This window comes from Oryzias melastigma, linkage group LG13, assembly GCF_002922805.2.
Source record: "Oryzias melastigma strain HK-1 linkage group LG13, ASM292280v2, whole genome shotgun sequence".
NCBI classification, from domain to species: domain Eukaryota; kingdom Metazoa; phylum Chordata; class Actinopteri; order Beloniformes; family Adrianichthyidae; genus Oryzias; species Oryzias melastigma.
Genome location: NC_050524.1, coordinates 8,652,856 through 8,679,393, shown reverse-complemented (window position 1 = coordinate 8,679,393; position 26,538 = coordinate 8,652,856). Strand labels below are relative to the sequence as shown.

At 39.0% G+C, this 26,538-nt stretch overlaps 1 protein-coding gene across 1 annotated transcript in view; it reads right to left on the bottom strand.

The window, feature by feature from the left end:
• LOC112149171 (protocadherin-16) overlaps window positions 1-17,838 on the bottom strand; it is a 118,428-nt gene extending 100,590 nt beyond the window's left edge. The window contains exons 1-2 of the mRNA XM_024276678.2: window positions 17,450-17,838; window positions 9,454-11,274 (exon numbers count right to left, since the gene is read on the bottom strand). Coding sequence (XP_024132446.1) covers window positions 9,454-11,253 — 1,800 coding nt within the window. The 5' untranslated portion in view covers window positions 11,254-11,274; window positions 17,450-17,838. The remainder of the gene's footprint in view (window positions 1-9,453; window positions 11,275-17,449) is intronic.
• Between the last annotated feature and the right edge of the window lie 8,700 nt (window positions 17,839-26,538).

The window sequence follows — 26,538 nt, the reverse complement described above, 5'->3', positions numbered from 1 at the left end:
GTAAATGTTCAATCAGCCTTGTGGTTTTTGTACTTATAAGACATATAATACGTAGTTTTTACTGGGGATGGGCACCAAGCTGAAACTCTTTGCCATGTTGCTGCTAATATCTTATAAAAACACGGATTGCAATGCTTCATAGCAGCTCAGATAAGAAAGAGTGAAGCCGTGCAGCTGTGCCGCGGGTCATGCATGGAGAAAATGCTGTTGGCGCAACGACCCAAGGTTCTGCTGAACTTCATTGTAATAGATTTTAGTTCAGCGACCTGATGGTTCAGAGCGATGACTACAACAATTTGAACAAAGAAATTGTTTGTACATATCTCCTTTATTTTTGAAGCTCAGTGACCAGCTCAGTGGCCTTGTTGAGTCTCCACTCTGAGACTGGAAGGTTATGAGTTCAAATCCCGGCCGAGTCAAACCAAAGACTCTAAAAATGGGCCTCCCTGCTTGAAACTTGGACTGGGGGGTTAAACCACCAAATGATTCCCGAGCACGGTTGTGTCTGCAGCTCACCGCTCCCCTAGGGAATGGGTCAAATGTGGGGAACAAATTTCACAGACCATGGGACTTTAACTTTTAAATTTCTAAGCATCAGTTCAAGCACCGTTCAGGCTCATGAACCATTTAAATGTTAGATTTAGCAATGTTGGAAATAAACGGCACTTCATTTCCTCAATCATACTTTTAGAACCTTATTGTTTATGGAATATTCATTCTATTTTTTTTCTTAAACTAAAAAAAATTAAATCCGACAGATTTGTTCCCTTTAAAAATATATTAGGGCCGGGAATTGGTTAAAAAAATTAACTAATTAATCACAAATTGGGGAAAATTAATCGTGATTAATTGCGTTAAAATTTTTTTATTTACAGTGTTTGCCGACCAATTATTATCTGTGAATAATCACAAAATGAAAATTTACATGACATGACAATGCGTCGAACCATGGATCAAATAGTCACGTTTTGTGAAAAAGCGATTTAAACCAAAAAAAATAATAACATTAAATTACTAAAAGCAGATTGAATATTTATGTATTTTGCAAATAACTATGTTATAAGTGGGAGAAGAACCCAATGAAGTGTTTTAATGCTTGCTGTGGATGACTGCACCACTTAAGGAAAGAGAAAGACTGCTGCTGTTCTGAGAGGTGCAATTAATTTGCGTTAATAAATATTAACGCATTATTCATAATTTGGGTTAATGCGTCAACATGCACGGCCCTAAAATATATATTTCGTAATTTATCAAAAGAAAAGCACTATACATTTTTGTAGATAAAAGCAACTTGTAGAGACACAGTTGCTCAGCTTAATGCATTAAATACAATTCATTTTACCATTTTATTACCATGAAAGACATATTAACATTAAGGTAGAGTTGTTTTTTTTTTAAGTCATACTCTTAAAAAGAAAAGAAAGATTCTTCTGGTACAGTCTTTGGATATATTGCACTACGTATCGTATCGTGAGACACGTATTGGAACACTTATCGTGTTGCCCGACTCTGGCCAATACACACCCCTAGTAGTGGTCTCTTGAGCGCACGTTGCCGAGGACGGTGTGAACGTAGCTCTGCAACACACATCCACCTGCAGAGTGATCTCACCCTGCTGGAAACGGACACCCATTGTTTTTTTATGCTTCATCTAACTAGATAAGCCGGAGTTGGATCAAAACCGACACCCGCAAGGCAGCCTGCCTGGGTCAGTCCGGATAGGACCGAGCATCCCCAGACAGGCAGCTGTGCGCTATCGTCTGCTCCAATCAACATGTCGCTACACGGCGGGGAAATGAAGAGGAGTATCATGATCACAGAGGGGACAAGGCAGTGTGGGAAAAGGAAATGGAAAGAGATAAGATGTCTGGTCAAACACAAAGAGCAGGACACCTCAGCGTCAGAGGATGGATTTTGGAAAGGGGGGTGTTCAACAGCCGGATCCAGCTGTGGTGTCTGAGTTTCATCCCTCTGAGGACTCGCAAGTGTTTTCCTTCTGGCTTTCTGTCCGTTCACTTCACTTGCACTACTTCACACAATCTTGGAAGCTGTACAAGGAGATACGCCACACCTGCAGCCGACAGTCTGGACGACAGACTGAACTGATGAAAATCTGGTGCCCCCAGAGAGGCGTATATAAACCCATCTAACTTCCTTGACAGATGTGGGCAGGAAACCCCTCTAGCTGACTTTTATCCTTCGGAGCGTTCGTTTAGCAGACGGTACTGCTTGTGGCAGAAACGCAGCGCCTGTGAAGTCTGCTTGTTGTGCCCCTTAGAGAGCAGTAAAAAAAAAAATCTAAGCTATTTCACAACAACTGTGTTCTTTTATATGACACATTGATTATCCTACATATGCTGGAGTCAAAGTTGGGGGTTTTTTGGGTAAAACCTGTACAATACATACAACTGACTTAAAAAAAAAAAAAAAAACAACTCGTAAAAAATCTGATGATGTGGGTCAACTTTGAACAATTTGTAACTGAGTTTGCCGCCATCTTGGAATTTTATTAGAGGAAAGAAAAGTTCATGGAAAGAAACCAAATGATCTTTAGCGTTGGCTTTTTAAAAAATCGTCCTTGAATTCAAGGAGAAAAGGTTGTTGGCGAAAGAATGTGGTCATTATTTACTTTGTCAGCTGACCTAATTTCTTGAACACTGCTGAACCTTGACCCTAAGCAATTAAAGCAAGCCCAGGTCATAATACTACCCCCACAGGCTGGATTCATCACATCATTCACAACTGTTCTTATCCTGATGATCCCTTCACTCTGCAGGATGGCAGACCCACAAAAACCTCTTCTTCTGAGAACTTGTTTTTTTTTTTTTTTTTTTTAAACTCAGCAGTTTTTCAGAGCAGAAGGTCTCCTAAATTTACTGTGTAAAAATGTGCCTCCCTATTTTGATTTTTCCAAACCTTCAAAGAACTCGTGGATCCTGGTCAGTCGAGGCTTTTTTTCTAACATGAGCTTCACTTAAAGTTACTGTTTTACCAACTTATTTACAGTTTTTAATGATTATTTATGCACTTTATTTAATTTCATGATGTTATGGCGAATTATTGCACTTTTTAACTAATTAATTTTCAAAAGCGTACTTGTTATATATAGATATGTGTTAATTTTAATGAGACAGGCTGCTTCAAAGTAACTAAAAATCTGTCATTCCTCAAGATTTACCAACCTTTTTTTTGAAAACTTTATTTAAAGATTTTCAGTCTTTACACACATCGAGCATTTGGAAAAGGGATTTGTCCCTATGCAAAAAAAAAAAAAGAAAAAAATACACCTGTATCCAACCAGTGGCATGTCAGATTAGAATTAAGACCAAAATATAAGAAAATGTAAAACACATACAGACAAAAGTAATTAAGCATTAAATTAAATCTCAAAGTGTAAACCTAAGAAAGACTTAAAAACAAAAAAAATAAGAAAAAATATTACAGAGTAGGATTTATCTACTTTAAGTTTTTAAATTCTAAGTTTTTATATCTTTATTTGGCCTTAAATTATCCAAAACTTCTGTTTTACAGATGTAAATAAATGTGTTTTCATCTCACTTTCTCGATTTCACGACAGACAAATTCTACTACAAACTTCTTGTTTCTTTTAAGAAAAATTAAATGAATTTACTGGTAAATGTCTGAAACGATATAATACAATTCTGACCTAAACATCTCCATTCTATCCAGATATCTATGCTCACCTAAGGCCATAAGTAAAGTGTTTGAGGAAGTATTACATTCACAAACACATTAAGCAGCACATGCAGTTTCCTGCAATTTCACCAATTCCTGAAAACACTGTAACACCGCAGAGCCACGCTGAAGTTCGGTTGTTGGGAGGCGGAAAAAGAAACAGAAGAAGGTCCAAATGCAGAGTCAGCTTGCCTCGAGCTAAGCCAATCTCACTCTGCTGTAGTCTGTCTAGTATTAAAACTGACAAGTGAACATTTTATTTGACACACACGATCCCCCAAAAATATGTCTGGTGAGAATTGATTATACGGTTTGTACCAAAATACCAGTCGCAGCTTCCTTCATCTCCATAATTAGCTTTTTTTATTTTCAGAAAGCTGTAGTTTCGTTTCAGAGAAGGCTTGGATTCTGCTTAAATAGTCGGATTTGACGTGAAGCAGAAGCTCAGCGTGCAGAATGAGATTTCCTTTTTAACACATTTTATTTCTGAACTGATTAAGATTCAATTGTTATGCTGTATACTAAAACACACAATTTTTAAAGCATGACATAATTGTTTTAACACATTAAAGGAAAATATACATTTGTCTAACAAATTACATAAAAAAAACTATTCAATTTGCATTTTTCATGCAAAGAAGCACAAAAAGGACTTTGCAGACTTGATTATTAAAAAAGCTACAAAAACTGCCATATAAACAAAGAAACACTCAACCCCACAAAAACATAAACTGTCACTTCTATCCTATGGCTATTGGCAGTTCAATGTAATAACTGAACAGAAAAAAGGTTTGCAGACATTCAAAGGAAAAATTGAATTCCAGTGCCAATTTTAATGCCACTATGATTATGATTATGATTATGATTATTGCTTTCCTGTAGACTGTAAATAGACCATATGGGAACTTGCAGTATTTCTGCACCAATAATTGTGATTTTCATCAAACAGAACTAGAGGGAAAAAAATGCAACCCAACTTATAACAGTGAAATACCTCTTTAAAAAAAATCTGCTACACTTACGGACAAAAACTAACCTCAAAAATGTATTTTTGAAATGGAAAAACCAATATAAATTGTTCAAACTATTTTTAATTAATGCAAAATGTAAATACAGTGTATTTGGAAACCCTCCTCTTAAGAAAACAAAATGTTTTATCATTGTGGAAGCTCAAACTTCTAATGAAAATCACGTTTTTAGTATATTATAGACAACATATTTACAGAAAATTTAGCGTTAAATTGGCATTTCTGAATATAAATGTGTTCAAATTGTAATAAACTTGAAGCAGATGAAAAAACTACCGTTTCAAAATCCTGTAAAAAAAAGTGTGAACATTAAGTTTTAGTAGATGTATGGACTGGAGCTTCCTGCTCTGCCCCTTTCTGATGTCTCTGTAACTGATTCCATGGGTCATTGTTGTCCTTGTCAGAGATGGTATCTTGCATTTAACTGTACATAGATAGCTTTGATATTGCTCACCACTTTTTGTTGGACCAGTAATGTTAGGTTTGAGGTGTGATGTGCTGTAAGCTAGTGTGAGAGGGCAAAGGGATGATGGGAAGTTAGGGTAGGCTTACTCAATGTAAAAAGGCATCGCCCACAGTTCATGATGAACTACAGAAAATATGATTTAATATGATTTATATTTTTGATTTTGCCTGCATATTGGATAATCATAATTTAAAAAAACACCAGGAATGCTTTAAAACTTCATCAAAAGATTACTTTGCCATTTTTCTGTCTGAAAAATAGAAGTAATGACATTTACCAATGAAAGATGTTTTTCCATAAAATTAGCTTTCCCTGCAGTGAGCATCATAAATGTTTCTTAATTAGCAAATGAACCTTTTCTCAGCTAATACTGCATTGAGAGTAGCATGTCCTTGGGTATTGAAACCAATGTTATTAGCACCTGCCTGGCAGTTACTAGTGGGTGGTCACTGTTATACAAAAGAGCTGTGGAAATTATGAAGGGTAGCTTGAAAGAGGCACATTCTTTTCATCGCTCGTACTTTTCTTCCGGGCAATTATGAGCAGTTCTCTTCCTCCAAAGACCGGCTGCTTTTATGTTGGCAGCAATGAAGGAGTGTTTGAGAGTGCCACTTCACTCAGGTGCCTCTTTCAACTTGGCCGTCTTAAAAAATTTAGAGTAGAATAATGACTTTCTTTGGAGTGTTGTTGCAGAAATACTGAATAGGATTTGAACTTGGACCAGTTTAGGAAAAAACTGACAAGATTGCATTACCATAAACCAAAGAAAACAACATAAAATAATGTTTTTTTTAAAAAAAAAAAAAAACAAAGTATTTTACTGAGAAAAAAAGAAGTTACAAAGGGTAAAAATGGCAAATTGTTTTCTTTAACCAAAGCAATCAGTGTTTGTCTCATGTTGCTTTGGGGTTTGCAGCAATGACAAGTGAGCCATTCTTCAGTGGAAAGAAAAGGGGGGTGCGTAAGTTTTGTGGAAAAAAAAAAGTCTGGCCTGTCCTCACACCTTGCTAATGAAAAATGAAGGAGGATCAGATAAGATTCTGGAAGGAGTCAGGCCAGCGGACAGGAAAGGAAGCCCCCTGCTCATATAACCTCCGCCAGCCCTGCAAGCACTTGTCTGGGTTCATTTCCCTCACAGCTGCCAAGAGACCCCCTCTTGCCTTTCTACTGGAGCCAGAACAAACCCCCCAGTACAGACAGAGGAACAATTCTAAGCAAGGACCCGCAAATTAACCAAAACCACAATGATTTGTGTAAATTATTCCCCAGTGCAGAATTTGGACATAACTAAATGAAATTACTCATTACATCATCAGTGAAATAACACACGGCAGACTATATGGTAAACACAGAAAGTGCAGTGAGTTTGAAAATAAAAGTTGCCCGGGGAAGATTTATTTAAAGAGTATGTCTAAGACCACACAAGAGAAACCTGCTCCACACCATTAAGACCTATAAAAACCTAATAACAGAGAACTGAATTAGTAATACTTCGTGAAATTCCTTCCACGGTGCTGTTCACAGTTTATAAAATTTTGTTTTTCATTTCATGTTCGATTTCCTCTCTCTCAACAGTGACCTATTTTCTTTGCAACAGATCCTAGATACTGAATTACAAGATTGGTTACTGTTAATGAGCTTAAAACCTTATTTTTAGTAACCTCCTTCCCCAAAACACACACACTCTTCCTCTCCTGCGTCATTCATAAACAGTCACACAAGTGATTTTAAAAAAAACATCAGATTTATATGTGGTAGACAGAATATTTCAGAAGCAAACCCTACAATCGGATTTGTCACAATGTTCTTGATTATTTTTGGGGGTCCTTGTGTGTGGGAAAAAGGGGGATACAGTGAATAGTATCTACAAAGAAAAGGGGCAGTCATCAGACGCCTTGCTGTGATTGTTTGGATGTAAAGCTGGCACCCCAAGTAAGAGCAGTCTGTTCTCATTCGGACCGCCAAACACTCCAGTCTGCAGCATCCAGACAGGCCAAGAGAACACGGAGAGACGTGGCTTTTGAAATCTTGGAACCTAAGAGGCCACAAAGTTGAGCCCTGAAAACAGGACACGATGGGCATTAGAGCCAAACAACCTTCCAAAACATACATCCTTTCATTGCTCCATTCGCTATGCATCTCGTTTAGTGTTGTGGGAGGCCTGGAACCTGTCGATTCTGTCACTGGGAAAAAAGGGAGGGTTCATCCTGGACTGCTCCCAAAGTAAATACATATCTTAATAATTATTTCATTCATTTTTTTTTGTTTTACTTCTGTCGCCTCTGATGGTTTCTAGTCATCCTTAGTTTAGTGGTTCTTATGATTTACAATTTGGGGACCTCCCATATGAATCATTCCAGCTTATATTAGGACCCTCAAGCCAGGTATTGCAGTAAGGCATGTGTCCTCCTTCACCACTCCCACTCCCATAGCCTCAACCCGGGCCAAGATATGATCCGCTAGGCCCATCTGGACTGCTCCATACAGCTCTTTGACTAATGCAATAGCCCTGCAAAAATTTGCCAAATGTATTTTGAACTTGTATCCTTAAAATCTAAAAAATAAAATAACCCTGTTGAAGTGAGAAATGTTTTTAACACCATATGACCTTCTTTCTCTATCCATTATAATTGCAGTCCGTTTTATACAATGGCCAAAACCAACTTAAGAAAGTCATATTTTCTTGAAAAGTAGACTGCAGTTAAATGAAGTGTTATTTGTATGACCTTTCATTCATCTTGCCAAATGTTTCTATTTTTTCTTCCTGTTCAAAAAAACCTCGTTAAAGTACCCTTTAGGAGTGAGGGAACATATATTTCCTTAAATAAAACCCCAAATTTGTCTCTGCCTGTGCGTTTGCAAAAACCCCTTTTAGTCCGACGAGTACTTTGAAAGTGTGTGTGTGTAACCCTGGAAACCTTTTGAGAGGTAAAGGAGAGGACAGCCAAAGCGAAGATCATGTTGGCCCTCAAACTGCAGGTAAATCTTCACTGCGGTCGTCCAATTTCAACAGCTTTTTCATTAAAAATGACTTTCCTCAAAGCAATGGAACAATTCAACAAATCATGCAAAAAATTATCTTCTATTTAGCCAGTATGGATACATTTGTAAGGTTATTTTCAATTGCCTGTGAGTTAAGGCTTTAGTCACAACTCCCCTTACAGGTGGGTATGAGTTGTCTGTGGGCAAAAATTGGGCAAACTTGAATAGGGCATGCAAGTTTTCCACACAAAATGTTAATATCTTAGACCAAAAGGTGAGCAAAAATGTTCATGGACTGTTTTTTCTTCAGGCATGCTGTACGACTGGCGACAGGTCAGAGCGAACACTTAAACAACACATAAGGGTAAGAAGGGTGAGACGCAGACACATTGTATGGATTTTTCATTTTTTCGTAACCTACACACTCCAGAAGGGGACTATTGGTGCTGTTCAAGTCACAAGTGTGTGCCTCTTAGAAGAAATTAGACAATCAGAGCATAGTTTGTGTGGACATAGTACGCACCCCATGCGTGCAGCATTTACCTGCAGCCAGTAGGAGCCAGTGGGTGCACCTCACTTAGAATGTGGGTTTAGGGCACCATACGACAGCATCACCTGTACACCATAAAGGTGTGTAGCTTACATTGGCCTAACTATTGTATATCTTCCAATAGTGGCCGGTCTCTATTAGATGCCATTCTCCAATAAACATCAGGTCCTATAGGTGTTCATCACTTTAGACACCGGCCTCTAATAGTGGCTGGGCTCCTTTAAGATCACACACTCATGAACGTTTGTTAGGACGCTGGGTGTCTGTAGTATTAGTAACGTGAGACTGTGTTGCAATGGCCAAGAAATGATCATTCGATTCAGCATTGTGTGGTGGCAAACGCCAAAGGACATTCTGGTGAGGAATCTGCACCACATTTTTGGGCTGGATCCTAAATGCATCCAAGAATGACGCAAGCAGATGGGTGATATGGAGAAGACGGCTGCAAAGAAGGAAGAACCACGCAAACGATTGCCTGGTAGAGGTGCATAAAAAGCGAGCAAATTAGAAGAACTGGTTTGAACATGGATTATTGCGTAAATATGCGCGTGTCTCCAGGAAAATGATTCGCATGAAAGCATAGAGAATTTTTGATGCAGCCCACACCATTTGCACAGGTACAGGTGGCTAATGCATAAGGAGAGGCTTCAAGTGACTTTACGCCATAAAGATCATCATATCAAAAACCACAACCCATAAACATTTACTGAAAAAAATTGAAAATGTCCTACCTCGAGAATACAGGTCCCAGGTGCTGTATTCTCCTTGATAGACACGTTGTAGAAGCTTCTCTCAAATATGGGCTCATTGTCATTTATATCCTGAAGTAAGATATTCACCACTGCAGTGGAAGAAAGGGGTGGGTTTCCTCCATCACTGGCCACCACAGTTATACTGGGATTAGGATTTTTTTCATAATCCAGCTGGGATGAAGTAGTGATAATGCCTGTTATGGAATCTATGCTGAACCAGCTGTAGTAAGCACCTTGGTCTTTCAGGAGGCTGTAACTAATGTCCCCATTGGGTCCCTGGTCTTTATCTCTGGCAGTTACCTGTAATACAAAGCTACCTGGGAAGACCACTTCAGGGATGACTTGTCTGTACACTGGCTGGTCAAACAGAGGGGGATTGTCGTTGACGTCAGTCACTTCAATGATAAAGGATGACTCCGCTCTGAGAGGAGGCGAGCCAGAGTCTGTAGCCATCACCCTCAATTCATAGGTGTCTCTCTCCTCCCGGTCCAGAATCTGGTCCACACAAACAAGGTAAATAATGCTGTCTTTGGTGGTCAGGGCAAACTTTCCATCCCCGCCCTCTAGAGAGACATTGACGTTGGCGTACTCTCCATAGTCTGGGTCAGTAACAGAGATTCGGGCAACATACTGGCCGGGTTGTGCCCCTTCTGAGATTCTAGGAGATCCATCTTCACTCAGAAAGATGATAGTCATCGTAGGCTGGTTGTCATTGTAGTCTCTTACATGGACTGTGACAAAGGCATTGCTCACTTCTGGGTGGGTTGCATTGTCCTGTGCTTGGATCACCAGCTCATGGACTCTCCTCATCTCAAAGTCCAGAGGTTTGTTCAAGGTGATAACACCAGAGTGAGAGTCTATAACAAAATAGTGTTCTGGGTCACTTTGTCTTCGATTGATTTCATATAACACCATTCCATTTTGTCCCTCATCAGCATCTGAGGCAAAAACCTGTAGGATGCTGTTCCCAGGCTGGAGGTTCTCCGATATTATTGTGTGGTAGCGGCTCTGTTGGAAAACTGGAGCATTGTCGTTAATGTCTTGTACAGTAATGTCTAACGTCATCTGATCGGTTCTTATTGGGGAACCACCATCAAAAGCTTCCAAAGTTAAGGTATAGGTTGACCTTTTCTCTCGGTCTAGAATGGTATTGACCACAAGGTCCAAGTAGAGAACTTCATTGCTTCCCCTCTTGGTTTCCAAGGTGAACGCCTGGCCAGTGTTTCCATCCTTGATAAGGTAGCCCTGTGTCGTAAGCTGGCCTTTATCCTTATCAACAGCTGGCTCCAGAGGAAACCTTGTGCCAATTGCCGTCTGCTCAGGAATTTGAAACGTTGCTCTTTTTCTTGGAAACTTGGGGGCATGGTCGTTTATGTCGTTGACCTTGATAGTTACCTCCACTGTTACACCTGTCATGGTGACTGCAATGAAGTTATATCTGTCCCTCAGCTCTCGGTCCAGAATTTTGGCCGTTTTAATAATGCCCGTGCTTTCATCAATGTCTAAATCAGTACCTACTCCTGTACCCTCGTGGTCCGAAATGAAGTACAAGGAGGCGGTGATGCCAGGTGGAAGTCCCGCACTGATGTCCCCCACAATTGTTCCTGTGGGTTGTTCCTCGTCAAGCTGTAGTTCAAGAGCCCCAAGAATCAGAGTTGAGTGGCATGTGATCAGCTCCAAGACCACATACACCATCAGTATGACCCTTTTGCTCCACCAGCCTTCATGTTGCAAAGGATCCATTGTGGACTTTCCAAAACCCCTGGCAGCTGCGTTCATCTCAAACCCTTGGTGTTAAACCTGAAGAGACACAAAAGGAAAAAAAAATCTGAGTAACATTGAAATCTTACAGCAGGAAAAATGAAAATATTTCCTAATATTTATTTAGTAAGTTTGCTTTAGAAAAATCTGTCTGTAGCACCTTCCTATATGTTTTACTGGCTTCGCTCCTTACCACAGCATAAACAAAAGACCTGGCACGTTGCATTTCTCTCTGTTAGTTTAACTAAAAAGTCAACACCTTGCTCCTCCCGGTACCAGAATGCTCTTCTTTTCTAAGAAGGCTTCAAACCCCCCGACCACAGCATACCACCACAGACAGAAGGCCAGTGTCTTTTGATATTCAGCTTTAATTAAAAAGGTGCAAGAAAATTGTTTGCCAGAATACCCAGCAGGTCCTCCACAGCACCAGCAGCAGGCTGGTTCAAGACTGTGAGGTTACATCCTTGGTTTAGTATTGCCAACATGTTTAGTTCTCATGAAGTGAGAGCTTAAATCTCTCCCTGGGGAACACTTTAAGTCCCACTCCAACAATATTGTTTCCTATTGTAAAATCATTCCCAGTGGTCTTTTAATTAGGATTATGCCATTTTTAGCCAAAATCAAAAAGCCTGTGTTGTTTTTTTAAGACATATTTTCTGCAGCACGACAGGAGCTCATTAGAAATTTCCTGTTTGTACTAAAGTTGCATACATACAGTTTTGAGCCAGATGACGTCTCAGATGAAGACATTTATGGATTTATTTGTCTGCAAGTGGATGCCTCAGAACTCAGCAGAGAAGGGAGAGTTTTTGTCTGGTCCTGATCCAACACAATTTGAATAAAAAAATATAGTTTTAATCTTAAATTCATTCATATGACCTCCATCATCAGGAAAATTCTACAAGATCATGTTAACAACATCAAGTGGGTCTTAAAAGTATTTGCCACTCATTGGGCACTAATATTAAAGTGACTTTTAGAATGAATGAACTGAATCTGAAAAAATTACATATAGAAAAAAAAAAGCAAAAATAGTCAAAAAAGTTTGACATTTTATTCCAAAACAGCATCGTCTGAAAGTGAGAATGAAGAATTTTACAATGTATAGCTGAAACCCACAGAGCACCTCACAATCAGCAAATTATCTTTTTTATTTTAATTTAGTGTGTTTCCTACTTTCATTCGGATAATTCTAACTTGTAAAAAACTTCTGCTTAATTTTTAAGAAAATATCAAGTTTTAATTTAAGAAAACTCTTCAAGACTCCCCCTAGTGGTCAAAGTGACACCTGCATGAACGCTTTTGCCTGTGTGTGATAGCATGGGTGTGTGTATGTCTGTTTTCCACTCACTAAATGCCTCCCATGTGTTCCTGAACGTGGTGCGGTGATCTGTCTTAGCCACGGTAGTAGCAGTGTGTTTGAGTGACAGAGTAGCAGGCTACGGCAGAATTGAAGGGCTCCACACAGTCTACCTCTTTCCCTTTTTCTGGCTCTGCAGCATTGTAATTGAGGTCCTCTGGAAGTTGGCCATATGCACACAAGATTCCAGGGCTAATTTCAGTCTGCCATGATTCCGAGCCCACAACACAGAACATGCAAACTCTAAAGTCATAAATCAGCTAGAATTCGACATAAAGCGAAAAATTAGAAGCCACCGAGTGTTGCTTTGCAACATGGAGTAAATATCAAAGCCTTTTTACTGATCTTATAATATTCAATAGTTAAGGAGTATAAGTGTACAATAGGCCAACTTAAATTATTATTTTGTAAACCATATTACTTTCAAAGCAATCCTGAAACTCCTAAAATTCATTTTCTAGGGCTTTCTCATGGAAGCAGCTCTGAGCGTGTAAACGTATATGAGCGTTCATGACAGCCAAAAACACAAAAATTCAACATAATCTGAACTTTAAAGTCTCAAAGCACCAAAGATAACTTTTCAAGGTCTGGATCTTTGACCAAATACCACAACTGAAATAATGCACTTTTAGTCCAACTGGAGGACCTCTGCAGAGCAGCACAGGCTAATGGATCCAGCAGACGCTGGTGAGGAGGATAATTGCACAATGGTAGCTTAAGAACAACAGATGGTTTCAAAAGATTCTAAGAGATGCTGCAAATACATTTATGTCTTTAAAAAGATGGAAAAAAGACACAGTAATAATCTGTTGTTGATCCCTTTCACCCACCAGCAGAGGCACTAAAAGTTCTTTCTAAAACTTGGTGCTCAGTAAGCAGCCTGGATATTTTATGCATGCTCAGAGCTGCAGGGGAATCTGGAAAAGAGGAGAAGCTCCTTGGAAAAGCTGATAAAGATTAAAAGCTATAGTAAGGTGGCTTCAATTTTATTTTTATTTTTTACCTATTTTGAATAATTGTCACAGATCAAACTAAGCAGCTCTTACTAAATGTTGTTAATACGCTTAATTATGGCATATGTAATTACCAGAGGATTAGTCCAAGAGCATTCCTCGCTAAGAAATGAGTATTTTTAATTTGCATTTTCTGCAGTTATGTTGTGAGCATTCACAGAAGGATTAATCCACTTACTTCAGATTTTATTTTTTAATAAATCAGCCAACTGAACTGCAGATGGATCAAACTAAGGAAAAACACTGATCCTACTTCTTTGTCAAGTGGATCGAAACCAGTTCAATCTAAAAAAAAGTCAGTATCACATCTTTTCCTCTATTTATACTGACACTTTTTAAATATTATTTTTCTTCCTGAACCAACATCAAAACAAGCAGATCTGTGGTTTGGCAACATTTTGCATCCCATAAAACAGAAGAATAAAAGAACCCAGTCTATCAAAGGATGTATTCAGACTGGATACATCTGGTTTGCTTAAAGTGAACCAGAGTTCTTTTCCCTGATAATTCCGAGGAAACAAATTTTCAGTCTAAATGCACTTAAGTGAACCCTGGTCTGGGATGAGAACCGCTCTCTGACCCATCTTTTGAGGTGGTCTTGGCTTGATTGAACTCTGGTTCGCTTTGAGTTTTTCTCAGTCTGAATAGACTCCATGCTCGTAGTGGAACAATTGGACCAAAACGGCCACCGTAGGCATAAATTATTAATAAAAAATCGTCTTGTCAGCATTTTAAATCGAAACAAGTACTACCAAACAAAAATATCGAGATATGTCGCCAAATCGATTTTTCCCTACACCCCTACTTATCTGTGTACCGTCATAGTCATTAATTTTCTCATTAATTGCAGCACGCCTCCGCTGTACCATGGTACTAAGTGTTGCACCTGACGTTGATACGTACATTCAAAATCAAGTTTGAATACCTGAACTATCCAACACATTCTCACTACCAAATAGTCACATATTGACGTTTGGTTAAGGACCTCTCCGTGTCACTTTTTGACATTGTGGGCGTCCCCAACTCATTGTTTTTTGAGGTATTGGCTGTTCCCATGAAATCACAGGTCCCCAACCTCCGGGCCGCGAACCAGAACCGGTCCAGTAGCGCAAACCTGGTACCCGAACCAGTACCAGATGCGGTACCAAGTGTGAACCAGTACTGGGTTATGGTTAGGGTACTGGTACTGGGTTACAGTGCCGGTACTGGATGCATCCCGAGGACCAGTGTGCACCCGGTACAACATCCTGAGAGTTAGGACCCTTGATTTTATGAACAGCCATAAAATCTCGGGTCGTTTTTGGACACATTGGCTGTTCCCATTAAATCATGGGTCCCCAACCTCCGGGTTGCAAACCAGAACCCCTCCAGTAGCGCATGGTACCCACCCCAGTACCGGTACCCTAACCCGACACCAGACCAGATGTGGTTCTGGACCCGATCCAGTACCAGACGTGGTACCGATTGCAAACCGGATGTGAACCAGTACTGGGTTAATATTAGGGTACTGATACTAGTACTAGGTTAGGGTACCTGTACTGGACACGTCCCGAGGACCAGTGCGCATCTGGTACCACGTCCAGAGGGTTGCGGACCCTTGAGTTTACGAACAGCCAGCACATAAAAAAACAATGAGTTAGGGTCACCCAAAATGTCAAAAAGTGATGCGGAGGTGTCCTTAACTACTGCAGAGCACTTCCATTATTCTCTTGTTGCTTTGCCCCCATAATTCCTGTAATGACTGAAGAGATCTGTAGTCATGGGGTTTTGTCTACAAGCTTTGGTTCGAATCAGAAATGTCCGGTTGACGCCAATCTGAATACAGATCAAATGCAAGGGTCAGTATCCGGTCTGGACCAATGGACTTTTCCAGTGTGAATACACCCTAATATTCCTATAACATTGCCAACTATGAAAAAATACTGCTATATATATTATTTAAACAATGATCTCAAATAAAAATGTCATCCCACCATATCTGGGGCAACGTGCTGGAGAACTTTCCATTAATAATAATCAGAAAAAAAGGTTGATGTACATTCCTCATTTAGTTTAAATAAAATGTTATATCTTTTTTTTTTTCAAAGTCCAGATACTTTAAACATCAATGGCAAATCAGTTTCTCTACCAAAAAGTCAAGAGGAACAAGCCCAGTGATAGACTTTGTAAAATGAGCATGCTGGGATTCCAGTTAACTCAAAGAAAATGTCTGTGGTTTCAGAACCATGCCAGCCTGCCTGAAGCTGAATGGAGCCATAATGGAAACCACAGACAGAACTGCAGATTGCCTGGACACGAGGATGACAGGCTTAGCACAAAGCAAACGCAAATGATCTGAATGATTGCCAGACTGAGGAGCTGTGTCTCTGTGCCTCGCATTAGTCTTTTTAGCCTTCATTCCCTGAGCATGTGGATAGGGAAAGTCATCAGAAACATGGGCCTTTCCTGAGATTAGCAAAGAAAGTGTGGAAAAAGATCACTCGGTAACCCTCGCAGCCTTTTTTTCTGACGCCATCCAGCAAAAAAGTAAAAAAAGATCAAAGTGCTGCAGATTTAAACCACACATACACACTTCAGGTTACAGTAGCCGTTCGTTCAACAACGCTCAACAACAGCTTCAGGTAAAAGTTCACCAGTCTGTGTGAGACTTTCCAAATGACTTCTGTTGTTTTTTTGCTTGGCGCTTGGATGTACGCTGTTTATTTTCACAGGATAGATCAAATGAACTCCAGAGATGGCAGCTCTCTGCTGCAACACCCCCAAAAACCAATGTTTTAGTGCACTCCTGATTATGATGACACTGCAATAGGATGAGTCAAACCACAGGAAGGCAAGTTTCCAGAGCAAAAAAAACTGTCTGGCTGTTGTTGATGTGGGGAAGAAAGACACACACATTCTGTGTTTTTGACTGCTTTGCTACGGAACAGGGACTGTTTGCTTCATCAACAGCATATGTGTAAGACAGTGGGAGAAATATGGACATGGTTACATCATGCACTGCACCATGGATTTATGACATAATTCTTGGATTGTTGCGAAAATCTGCGGTGGTCCAAATTTTGCTTTTGTTCAACACTGTTAACAAGTTTCATTTGTGCACTACAAGTTTTATTTTAGCCCGAACCTGTTGGACTTGAGTTTCGGATCAGTTCCAGTCACCAAATCAAAGTAAGAAACATGCATCCATGGATCTTTAGCCTTTTTTCCAACAGTGCAACAACCAAGCTTGACCCTATAAGCAGTACAGGACTGAAGTGTTACCATGGCAACCAGCAAGCTCCAAACTTTTCATGAAGGTTTACTGGAGTAAATGAGTGAAAAAGGAAGGCATCAGTGAGCGCAACTCTGCCATGACAAAAGTGAGCAGCCCTCCTGTGCGTAAATGTTTGGTAAACTGGACTAAAGGCGCATGTGCTGCAGCAGCAGCAGACAATCAAACAACTCCACGGGCTGAACACTTCCAGAGGAATGTCTCTGTCTCTGCGGGGCTTTAATCGGGAGACAAAACAGGCTGTTACATTTTCTGGCTGCTCCTCAAAGCGGCACCGGCATGCGCTTTGAGGCGTCTGGATTTAAAAAGGAAAGATGTCGATTTGGTGCAAGATGCAACCGAGCATCATTTTGCAGCAGGAAACTCATAAAAGAGGCAAATTTGCTTCTTCTTCTTTTTATTTATTTATTTTTTTTGCAAAACTTTGTTTGGTTTGAGAGCAAACGACAAAAAGGACACTGAAGGATGACAGAGCCGCAGATTTGCAGCTGAGGTGATTCCCACATCCCTCTACGGAGTAGAATAACTTCACCTCAAATACTTGTGGATGGACTTTTTATGGATACTCACAGTCATTTGTTCCTCTTCCACGATATTCTGATGAACAGATTTCAAAATAACTTCACTAAACGGCAAAAAAGATTGTGCGTAAAATTCCATCCATCGCAGAAAAAAACAAAAACAAAGAAAGTCTTCTTTTTTGGAGTTTGATATATTCCTTACGAGTGTTTACCCCCCAAAAAATGAGGATGCAAAACTTGTGGAGAAACTTCCCTCCTTCTAAGTGGACCTTATCAATGTACCTCCTGCGCGCGCGCGTCACGCTGCTGCAGCTCGGTAACTGAGACCAAACGATGTGGGGGTCGAGCAGTGAACGTCCGTCTCCACAATCTGATTTATTCAACACGTGACGGGGTGCAAACCTCCCGCTCGCTCCTCTGAACCGCCGCCGCCGCTGCTGCGATTATCTGGAGGAGGGAAGGAGCCGCGCCGACTGCAGGGAGGCAGTCCCGGCCACAGCTGAACTTTGGTGCCACCACCCTACGCAAAAGGGAACTGTCATGAGCGCGCACATTTCTGCAAATCATCACACTAAGGGGCAATTTTTATTTCAAATTCATCCAGTTAAAGAAATATATTTAAAATTAACATAAGAGTCTTTTTTTCTTTTGCCAAACAAAAAGACTACTTTAATCTATTTTATCTTAGAAATTTTGGTCAGATTTGGAAGAATTTATTATAACAAAATAGAATGCAAACATCCAAATTATCATTTTTTGTTTCGTCCAATAATGTACATTTTATTATTCAATTGTTTATTATTTTAGTGCAAAAATCACAACCTTCTTTTAATTTATTCCACATGGACTCAAAATCATATTACCAAACAATAGAACGGGCAAAATATGAAGATACCCAGCAAAAAGCTTTGCCCCTCTACTTTCCAACCCCGATAACTATCATTGATGACAAACATTAAGAAATCCTCAATATAAGCTTATATAGCATTATAGCACTTTAGCAATTAGAACTGCTTTTATAATATCAATAATGAACCAATTTATCATTTCATTTTTAATGAGTTTTCGCTCTGTTCTTCTTATCTGCCACCTTTCCAAAATCTTCTGCCCCTCCACCCTCCCTCATATAAAATGCTCTTGCTCTGCCACTGGAAAGGAACTGCATATTTTTCAAATTTAAGATGATGTAAACCCGCCATGTAGGCTATAAATGTTGATATGCCATTCTCACAGTATTTGTAGTGTTTTTTTTATCTATTATATGTTGCTAATAAAAATGGGGGGTGGATGACCTACTTAGGATCAAGAACAAACTTCTATCCAACCATTTTCTCAACCTGCTGTATCTCTTTTGGGGTCAGGGGGTTGCTGGAGCCTGTCCTGGCTACTTTTGGGTTAAGGCGGGATAAACCGTGGAAAGGTCGCCATTGCTCTGAAAACAACAGGTAAATAAAGCTTGTTTGTCTTACTGTTGTTTGTTTCTGTGAAAAGATGCATGCACTATAATAAGATTATGCATTTGCATTCAAAGCAGCAATCAAATCAAACTTAATTGTAAAACACTTTTCAGACTCAACACTCTGCTGCATAACACAAAGTACTTAACAAAGTACTTTACATATTGAAGCATTTCATCAATTAAAAAAAACAAATACAACGACTCACACACAGAACATAAAACAAAATCATTTAAAGATAATATGCAAAGTAGAAATCTGTTAAAAGTATTAACATTATTTGCGTTTTTCTCCCGATAGGTCAATTAATTCTGACTTGGATTTTATTCTACAAAAGAATAATTTTGATTTGAGCCCCAGACTCTGAAGTTTAATAACTTCTAACTTTAGGCTGTTCAAAGGTGAAACTCAAAGTTCTGATTTTTCCTTCATCACTTTGACATTTTGACTTTAATTTTAGATTGTCAGAATTTCTGTTGATACTTCTCAGAGTTCTGACTACCTGGAGTTTTGACTGTAACCCCAGAATTCCGATTTTAGAGACTCACTTTAATGAAAATTGTGTTTTTGGTGTTTTTTACATGTTCTTGTGGCCTTTTTCTGAAGATGGAGGACATGTATAAAGATAATTATAGGCAGAAAATTTCATTTCTGAATATTTCTTTATTTGAATCATTGTGAATCAGGACCAGAAGAAAAAAATACTGTTTGAAAAACGTTGTATTTGCTATATAGAAATTGCAATCAACAGGCTACAAGCTTCAAGCTCCATTCTGATCCACTTGTAGACGACTAGATCCGTCTTTGTTTCCCTCGTCCGAGTTGACTTCTGATTCTAAACTGTACGGTTGGATAGCTCCAATATTGTTCACCATTTTTGTTGCACTGGTAATGTTAGGTTGGGGCTGTGAGGGGCTGTAAGTTAGCAGACGTAAACTGATGGGTGACGGGAAGGGGGGTGGGGTTGCTCCATGCCAACGGTCCCACCCACAACTCAGAGGAGACACAACTTGGAGCTTTTTTAATTAAAAACTGGCTTTTGTTCTTTGTTTCGAGCCAGTTGCACCAATGGGTTGATGCCCTCAGGGAAAAACGCAAAGTTAGAGAAATGTTGCGTTCATGTGGTGTTGGAATGACAAAAGGTTGGGAAAACGACTGTCCAACTCAGAAAACACACATGAAGGTAAAAAAAAAAAAAAAAAAAAAAAAAAATTTTCCAATCCTAAATAAATGTAAATAACTACCTGCACCTAAACAAATATTGATTATTTTTTGTTGAGTATGATTTATGGGAGACAACAGAATTACAGGGAAAATAAAGCATTATTAAGGATTATCAAAATGACTTATGCCAGTTTGGTGGGCTATTTTAACACATGTGGCCCCGGGCCGAAGTTTGCCCATCCCTGGCTTAGAAGATGATGGGGGAGGGACTTACGATTTTCATATTTTCTTTTGTTCCCATCCATCCCTTATTCAACCCGGTTTTATTCCAAGTTGGAGTCACAGGGACGCTGCAGCCTGCCCAGCCACTAATAAGTGAAGCCAGAATCTCACCCTGGACAGCTCACTATTGCAGTGACAATTTAGATTTGGGGTAAGTTTTGGATTGTAGGATAAAGTCGGAATGCCCGGAGAAAACCTACATATGCACTGGGAGAACATGCAAACTCCACACAAAGAGGACCCAGACGGGAATTGAACCGAGGCCTCTTCACTGTGTGGTAAGAGTGCTAACCACTACACCCCCATGATCCCAGAACTACATATTTCTGAATTTAATCCTAAATCACTGACTTTAGTTTCATTTTCAGTAAAAGTTGTTCTTGAATTCTACAGTTTTTCTCTGAATTTTGACTTTAGTCTGACGTTGCACAAGAAAGAGGAAGATGAAAACCAAAACTAGTAGTTTAAACGATTTTAAAAAAAATATACAGGCAACACATTTTAAATTACTGTTTTAATCATTTTTCATATTTTTAACTTGTGATAGAGTTTGCTTGAAAATGACAGCCTGAAAATTGATATTAAAAATGTTAATAAATATAATTAAACACAAAAAAGTTAGAAAGTCAAAATAAAATAATAAAAAAAAAAGTAAAAAAAAAAAGATTTGTAAAAAAGTCAACATCTTCCAGAATTATTGTGTCATTTTTGCTGTTTGAGTCCCATAAATAGATAAAACTCATTGGTCTGTGTCTCTCCTCTCTTCTGTCTAATAGGCATGAACTATTCATTCGTGTCTGTCACATTCCACTTCACAAAATAAATAAAATATCTCTTCAACTAATTGAAGTTGGTACCTGAAATTTCTGCACCTTCTAAACCGGATCCGAGAGGCAGACTACATCAAAAGGAAACTGTCAGACACACAGCAGTAATTTAAACTAAGTGCGTTCATTTTAAAGCTCCCTGGTGCTATAAAAAGGTCCGTTTACATCCAGCTGTAATGTCTATTTAAATTCTCCTCACCAAACACTCTGAGGTTAGCCACAAACAGCATTTTCCCCTCAAATGTTGACAAGTTAGAAAAGAAATCCCTGCAGGTAATTTTCATCTGGAAAAGAGGCAAAACTTTGGTGTGACTTTTACTTGAAAAAAAAACAATTATTCAGCATGCATCACGTGTCAGCTCCCATAAGGTGCCCCACTTTCATGTGCTGCTGTCAAAGCTCTGCTGTGTTGTCAATCGTGGAAAATTCTGAAAGGACCTGAACTTGTGTCACTTTGTGTTTTGGTGCAGAGAATTGAGAACGCCACAAAAGGGCACCCTGCTGAGTCAGCATCTTGCAGTAAAACAGTTGACATAAATCAAAGCACGACATCCATCTTAATGATTTATGTTGTTCTGCAAATAAAACAAACACATTTTACAATGACTTCCCAGGAAAAAGAAAAAAAGTAAAGAAATATGGAGTTCCAGCAGAGCAGCTGCATTGTTGAGATGGATATTTCTTATTTTTATCTTATCCTATTTTTCCTTTAAATAATTTGTCCTAAATTAAATATTAGCATCATCATCAATTCAACGTTTTTGACAATGTTAAAATCTAAGTAGTTACCACTGCTGACAAAAGTAGAGAAGACTTTAAAAAAACAAACAACTTCAAAATGGAACATTTAAAAATAAAAGCATATATTTGTCATCCTGATATGGAGATAAATAAAAAGCAGAGGCTTAAATGTTTGACAGCTAGTAGAGAAAAATATATATATTTTTAAATTGTGATATCTTTTAAAATATTCTCCACATTAGATGTTTTTTAGGCCAAACTGACAAATTTTAAATGTTGAGGGCCCCAGACATGTGCCCAGGTAGCCCTCACAGTAAATTTTGGCTAGAAATTTGTTCTGATCATTGACTGTATAAGAGAACTGGAGAGAGTGGCCACTACCCCTTTAAATTCCAGATCATTACCTGCTGGTTCCACAAAGCCAAAATCTTAATCAGTCATTATATTCGTCCGACTAACCATTTTTACTCTAACATTTTCATGCTAATCCTATTTTTTATGATATTTCTTATGTAGTTCAGATTATTCCAGACATAAACTGACCAATCAGATGCCTCAGTAAAAGCATGAGGTGCCCCCACCTCAAACATTTGATTGACAGATTCTCCTGAGCTCGCTTTCAGTGGAAGGATGGGGACTTTGAACAAGCTTACTCGTGATTGGCTACAACACAAACCCAAACAAACTTGGACCAATCACTGTCGTCTGGCTCCTACATGATGTTTGTAGTGTGGAAAAATCTCAACTAATTTCACTTAATTTCGTTGGAGCTGGAAGTAGGGCATTTTCTATGGTTGTCATCACACTCTTTCAGTCTGGATTTTGAGGAAGAAAATCTAGTCACATGTCCATTGATTGGTCAACTTTAATATTCTCTCCTTGCAGTTTAGTTATTTATTTGCAGTTGATGTTTGAAGTGAGTGCAGTAGCTGGGGAACACTCCAACATTATGTATTCACAGACCTGCACTTGTTGACCCTCCGCTAAAGGCAGACAGGCAGCAAAACTAATGTTAGTTATTGTTCTATTTATAATCCGTCTAGGACATTCTTAGGCATAAAGAGATAAAAATTAGATTAAACATGAAGTTACATTGGAGGAAATCCCTTTTACTGACACAAAGTTAATATGACTTGATTCAGTAAGAAAATACTATTTATTTCCTTTCTTAAATAACTTATATGGCTATTTTATGTTATTACCTTTAGCAATTACTTAAAGTCCTACTCTTATCATCTTTTGATCTTCTCTATAGAAAATAAATTATCTAGATTTTTTGAAACAAAGTTTGTGGATCATGGCAGAAATTCACCTCTGAGTTTTGGGCAGGACGTAAGTAAGCCTCAAGTCATATCCCATCATCCCTCTCTCCTGGTAGTTTGCAGCAAACACAACCACAAGCTAACAGCAGCAACAAAAATGGTGAGTAATATTGGAGCTATACAGTTTTGTGCCAGATAGATATTGAATCTATTTGGACCGCCCATTTCATTCGCTGAGTCACAAAAGGGAACTTTTTAAAAATTATTTTTTTAATTTGCTCCCGATTCATAAAAAATAATAAAAGAAATGTTCCGTTTTAATCTGAAAATCTGTGATTTATTTCTTATATCAGGAGAAAAATGCAACAAAAACATGTAAAAACAATTTTTATTGGAGTGGGTCTTTAAACCTCCTGATTCTCTTTTGTGAAGGGAACAAAAGCCCTCACCTTGTCAAAATGAACCTTTTTTCTCAAATATCCTTTTCTTTTATAAATTATCTTGTGAATATTTCAAAAGAGAGATGAAAGCCCCTTCTACTGACTTGCCAAATTTTCTGCTTGCAGCACTTGAACTAAACCATCAACTTTGGCTTTGATTTCAGTCAAATGTTGAAATTCTTACCTCACACTTGCATTGAGTGAAAATCTGCTGCTTATTTTGTTCATGCAGCATCATCTGAGACATTTAATGCAGTGAGTCTGGCTAAGATCCAAGCCTGTTCCAACTTTTTTTTACTTCTCTGAATCATTTAGCAGACTCATGTAGATTCAAGGTGCCGTAATATTAGAGAAGTCTGCAGTTTTACTTTGAGGTTAGACGTTGGCCACATCACAAGGATCTAGTCAGTCATTTCAGCAAAATGACTATTTTTGTGACATTTCGTCAGGGATTATAACCATATATTTGGATCGCTTCAACCTGTAAGATCCACAAAATAAATAATAAATATAGTGAACATTAAATCTAGATGTGTGACAAGCCCCTCTCTCAACAGAATAAATATTAATCAGGACAGCACATGGTTTCATACACAGTCTCTGATCTTAGATGAATGGTTTCAACAAACCTCATGACTTTGACTCACATCAGCTGAAGTTCACAGTGTGAGATTTGCAACATTCAATATAAAACTTCATCCATTCCAGAAAAAGCAGGGGTGGTTCTGACTGAAGGAGTCTGACATTAAAATTATAGAAAATTTGTCAGACTAATTTTGTGAAACGGAGTGGAGCAGTTGGAGTCTGGAAAAACGAAAGACCTTTAAACCTTTGACAGGAACCGTGATGACTTTGGCAAAAACTGCAGGACGGGTACAGGCTGGATTCACTGTCTGAGCACTTATGACTGTGTTTTCTAAAATTTGCTTTGACTTCTTCCTGATTTTAAAGCACAACACATAGACCAATGATCCTTTTTTGGGCGGTTGTTGTGGGTTGGTTCCAGTGTTCGGCTGTAGAGCTGCCATGAGTGTGTGAATGTGTGTGTGCACGGGTGAATGGAACTGTGACTGTAAGGCGGTTTGGGCCTTCAAAGAAGGTGCACACCAATCACCATTTATGCCATTTTTCATCAATACTTTTTGCAAAATTACTTTTATGTCTTTTTATGCATTACTGGAGTCATCAGTCCACATATAAACCATTGACTGCATATGAAAACTGGACTGAGGGACTCCCTCCTCCCTTGTGCTCCAAACAGGAAGTACTCTGCAAAATCCCATTGACTTCTATAGAGAAATAAACAACTAAAACTCAGTTATTCTATTTGTCATCATTCTTGCTCTGATACATCTTTTTAACATGTTCCTGCTAATCCTCATGTTTCGTAGCTTTGGTGCAAGTTATTCAAGTTATGAACTGACCAATCAGATGCCTCCATGACATGATGTGGTGCCTGCTGGTCCACATGTCCAGCATTCAATGTGTTTGATTGACAGATTCTCCTTTCATGTGGTGGAGGTGTAGATCTCCAACAATCTCACTCCTGACTGATGAGAGTGGTTCCTATAGTGTTACATGCAGAGTTTTTCACTGGCTATGGGGAGAATTCCCTCCCTACTCCCTAACTACTTATTAAAAAATGCTGAAGATAGTGCAAGACTATCATGCCCTGGATTTAAAAGCAATTTTGGCAACTAGTTTTTCTTTAAACAGCAAATATTAGGTCACAGATTTCCCAAAGTAAAAACCTAATAAATCTGAACATTTTACAAAGACTATTTATTTCTGAATCCACTGGGTTCTGATGATGAAAACTTGGATGGTTCATAAAAAAAAAAATGAAATGCCTTTTTTTACATGAATAATAGTTTTAAACGCAAGGGATTGTGATACATATTCATCAATCTATTGAGCATTGATGCTCACTGGTTTTTTGTAAGGACATTTCTAGGTCTCTAGATTTCGGAATAGTAGATTCCCTGCAAAATGGCAAATGTCCTATGCAGTGCACGAAGTAATGGGTAGTGAAGGAATTTGGGCACAACCACCATCTTTCTTTCTCCTCTGCATGAGATCATTGAGCTGAGTGAAGACACCTGGTGGGGGCCCAACATGCTGACCAATCAGGCTCCAGAACCAGTCACTAGGATTATATAAAAGCTCCTGAAGTCCACTGAGAATGAAACTTTCTGTCTGTTGTGTCTTCACCCACCAGTCCATTGTATGTATACTTGTGTCCAGTACAGCCGTGTGTGGGAGGTTGTGGACAGGAAGTCCAGGGTACCTTGTACATTTCATGGAGTGTATCTTGTGTTACACACAGAAGGTAGTTGGTTAGTCCCACCAGTGGTATGTCTTGGATTCCAAGTCTGTGGAACTTTTAGTTTCCAACCCATAAAATCATCTTTTGTGTCCTATATTGCAGTCCCATCAGGCAGTAGACCATAAAAAACACTGGATAGTAACAACACCCCAACAACATGCTAATTACGTAACCCTTAATTTAAAAAAAATACTATTTTATTTTTCTACAGCCAGAGAGCCACCATAGAGAGATAAAAGAGCCACATGTGGCTCTGGAGCTGCAGGTTGGAGACCCCAGCTTAGACCAAGGATGGGCAGCTCCAGGCCTCGAGGGCAGCAGTGTCAGCATAATTTCTAGATATCCAAGCCCCACTCATGACTGATTACCTGGTTCAGGTGTGTCCAGTGTGTCGTCTGTCTCCAACATGGTGGTGTTAGCATCACAAAAAGTGGTTGCTGTGGTAACTTTCTTTAGTTGTAGAAGAAGTGTTCCATTTTCTATAGATTACGTAGTTTTCACTCAGTCTAGTTCTCATAAAGTGAACAGTATAAACCTAAATGGGGTCAATTGTATTGACATTACATATCATTAAATGTTTTGGTCTTATTTTACAAGGGTAGGCTAGATCTAAAGTTTTTGTGGAGTAAATACTGATGG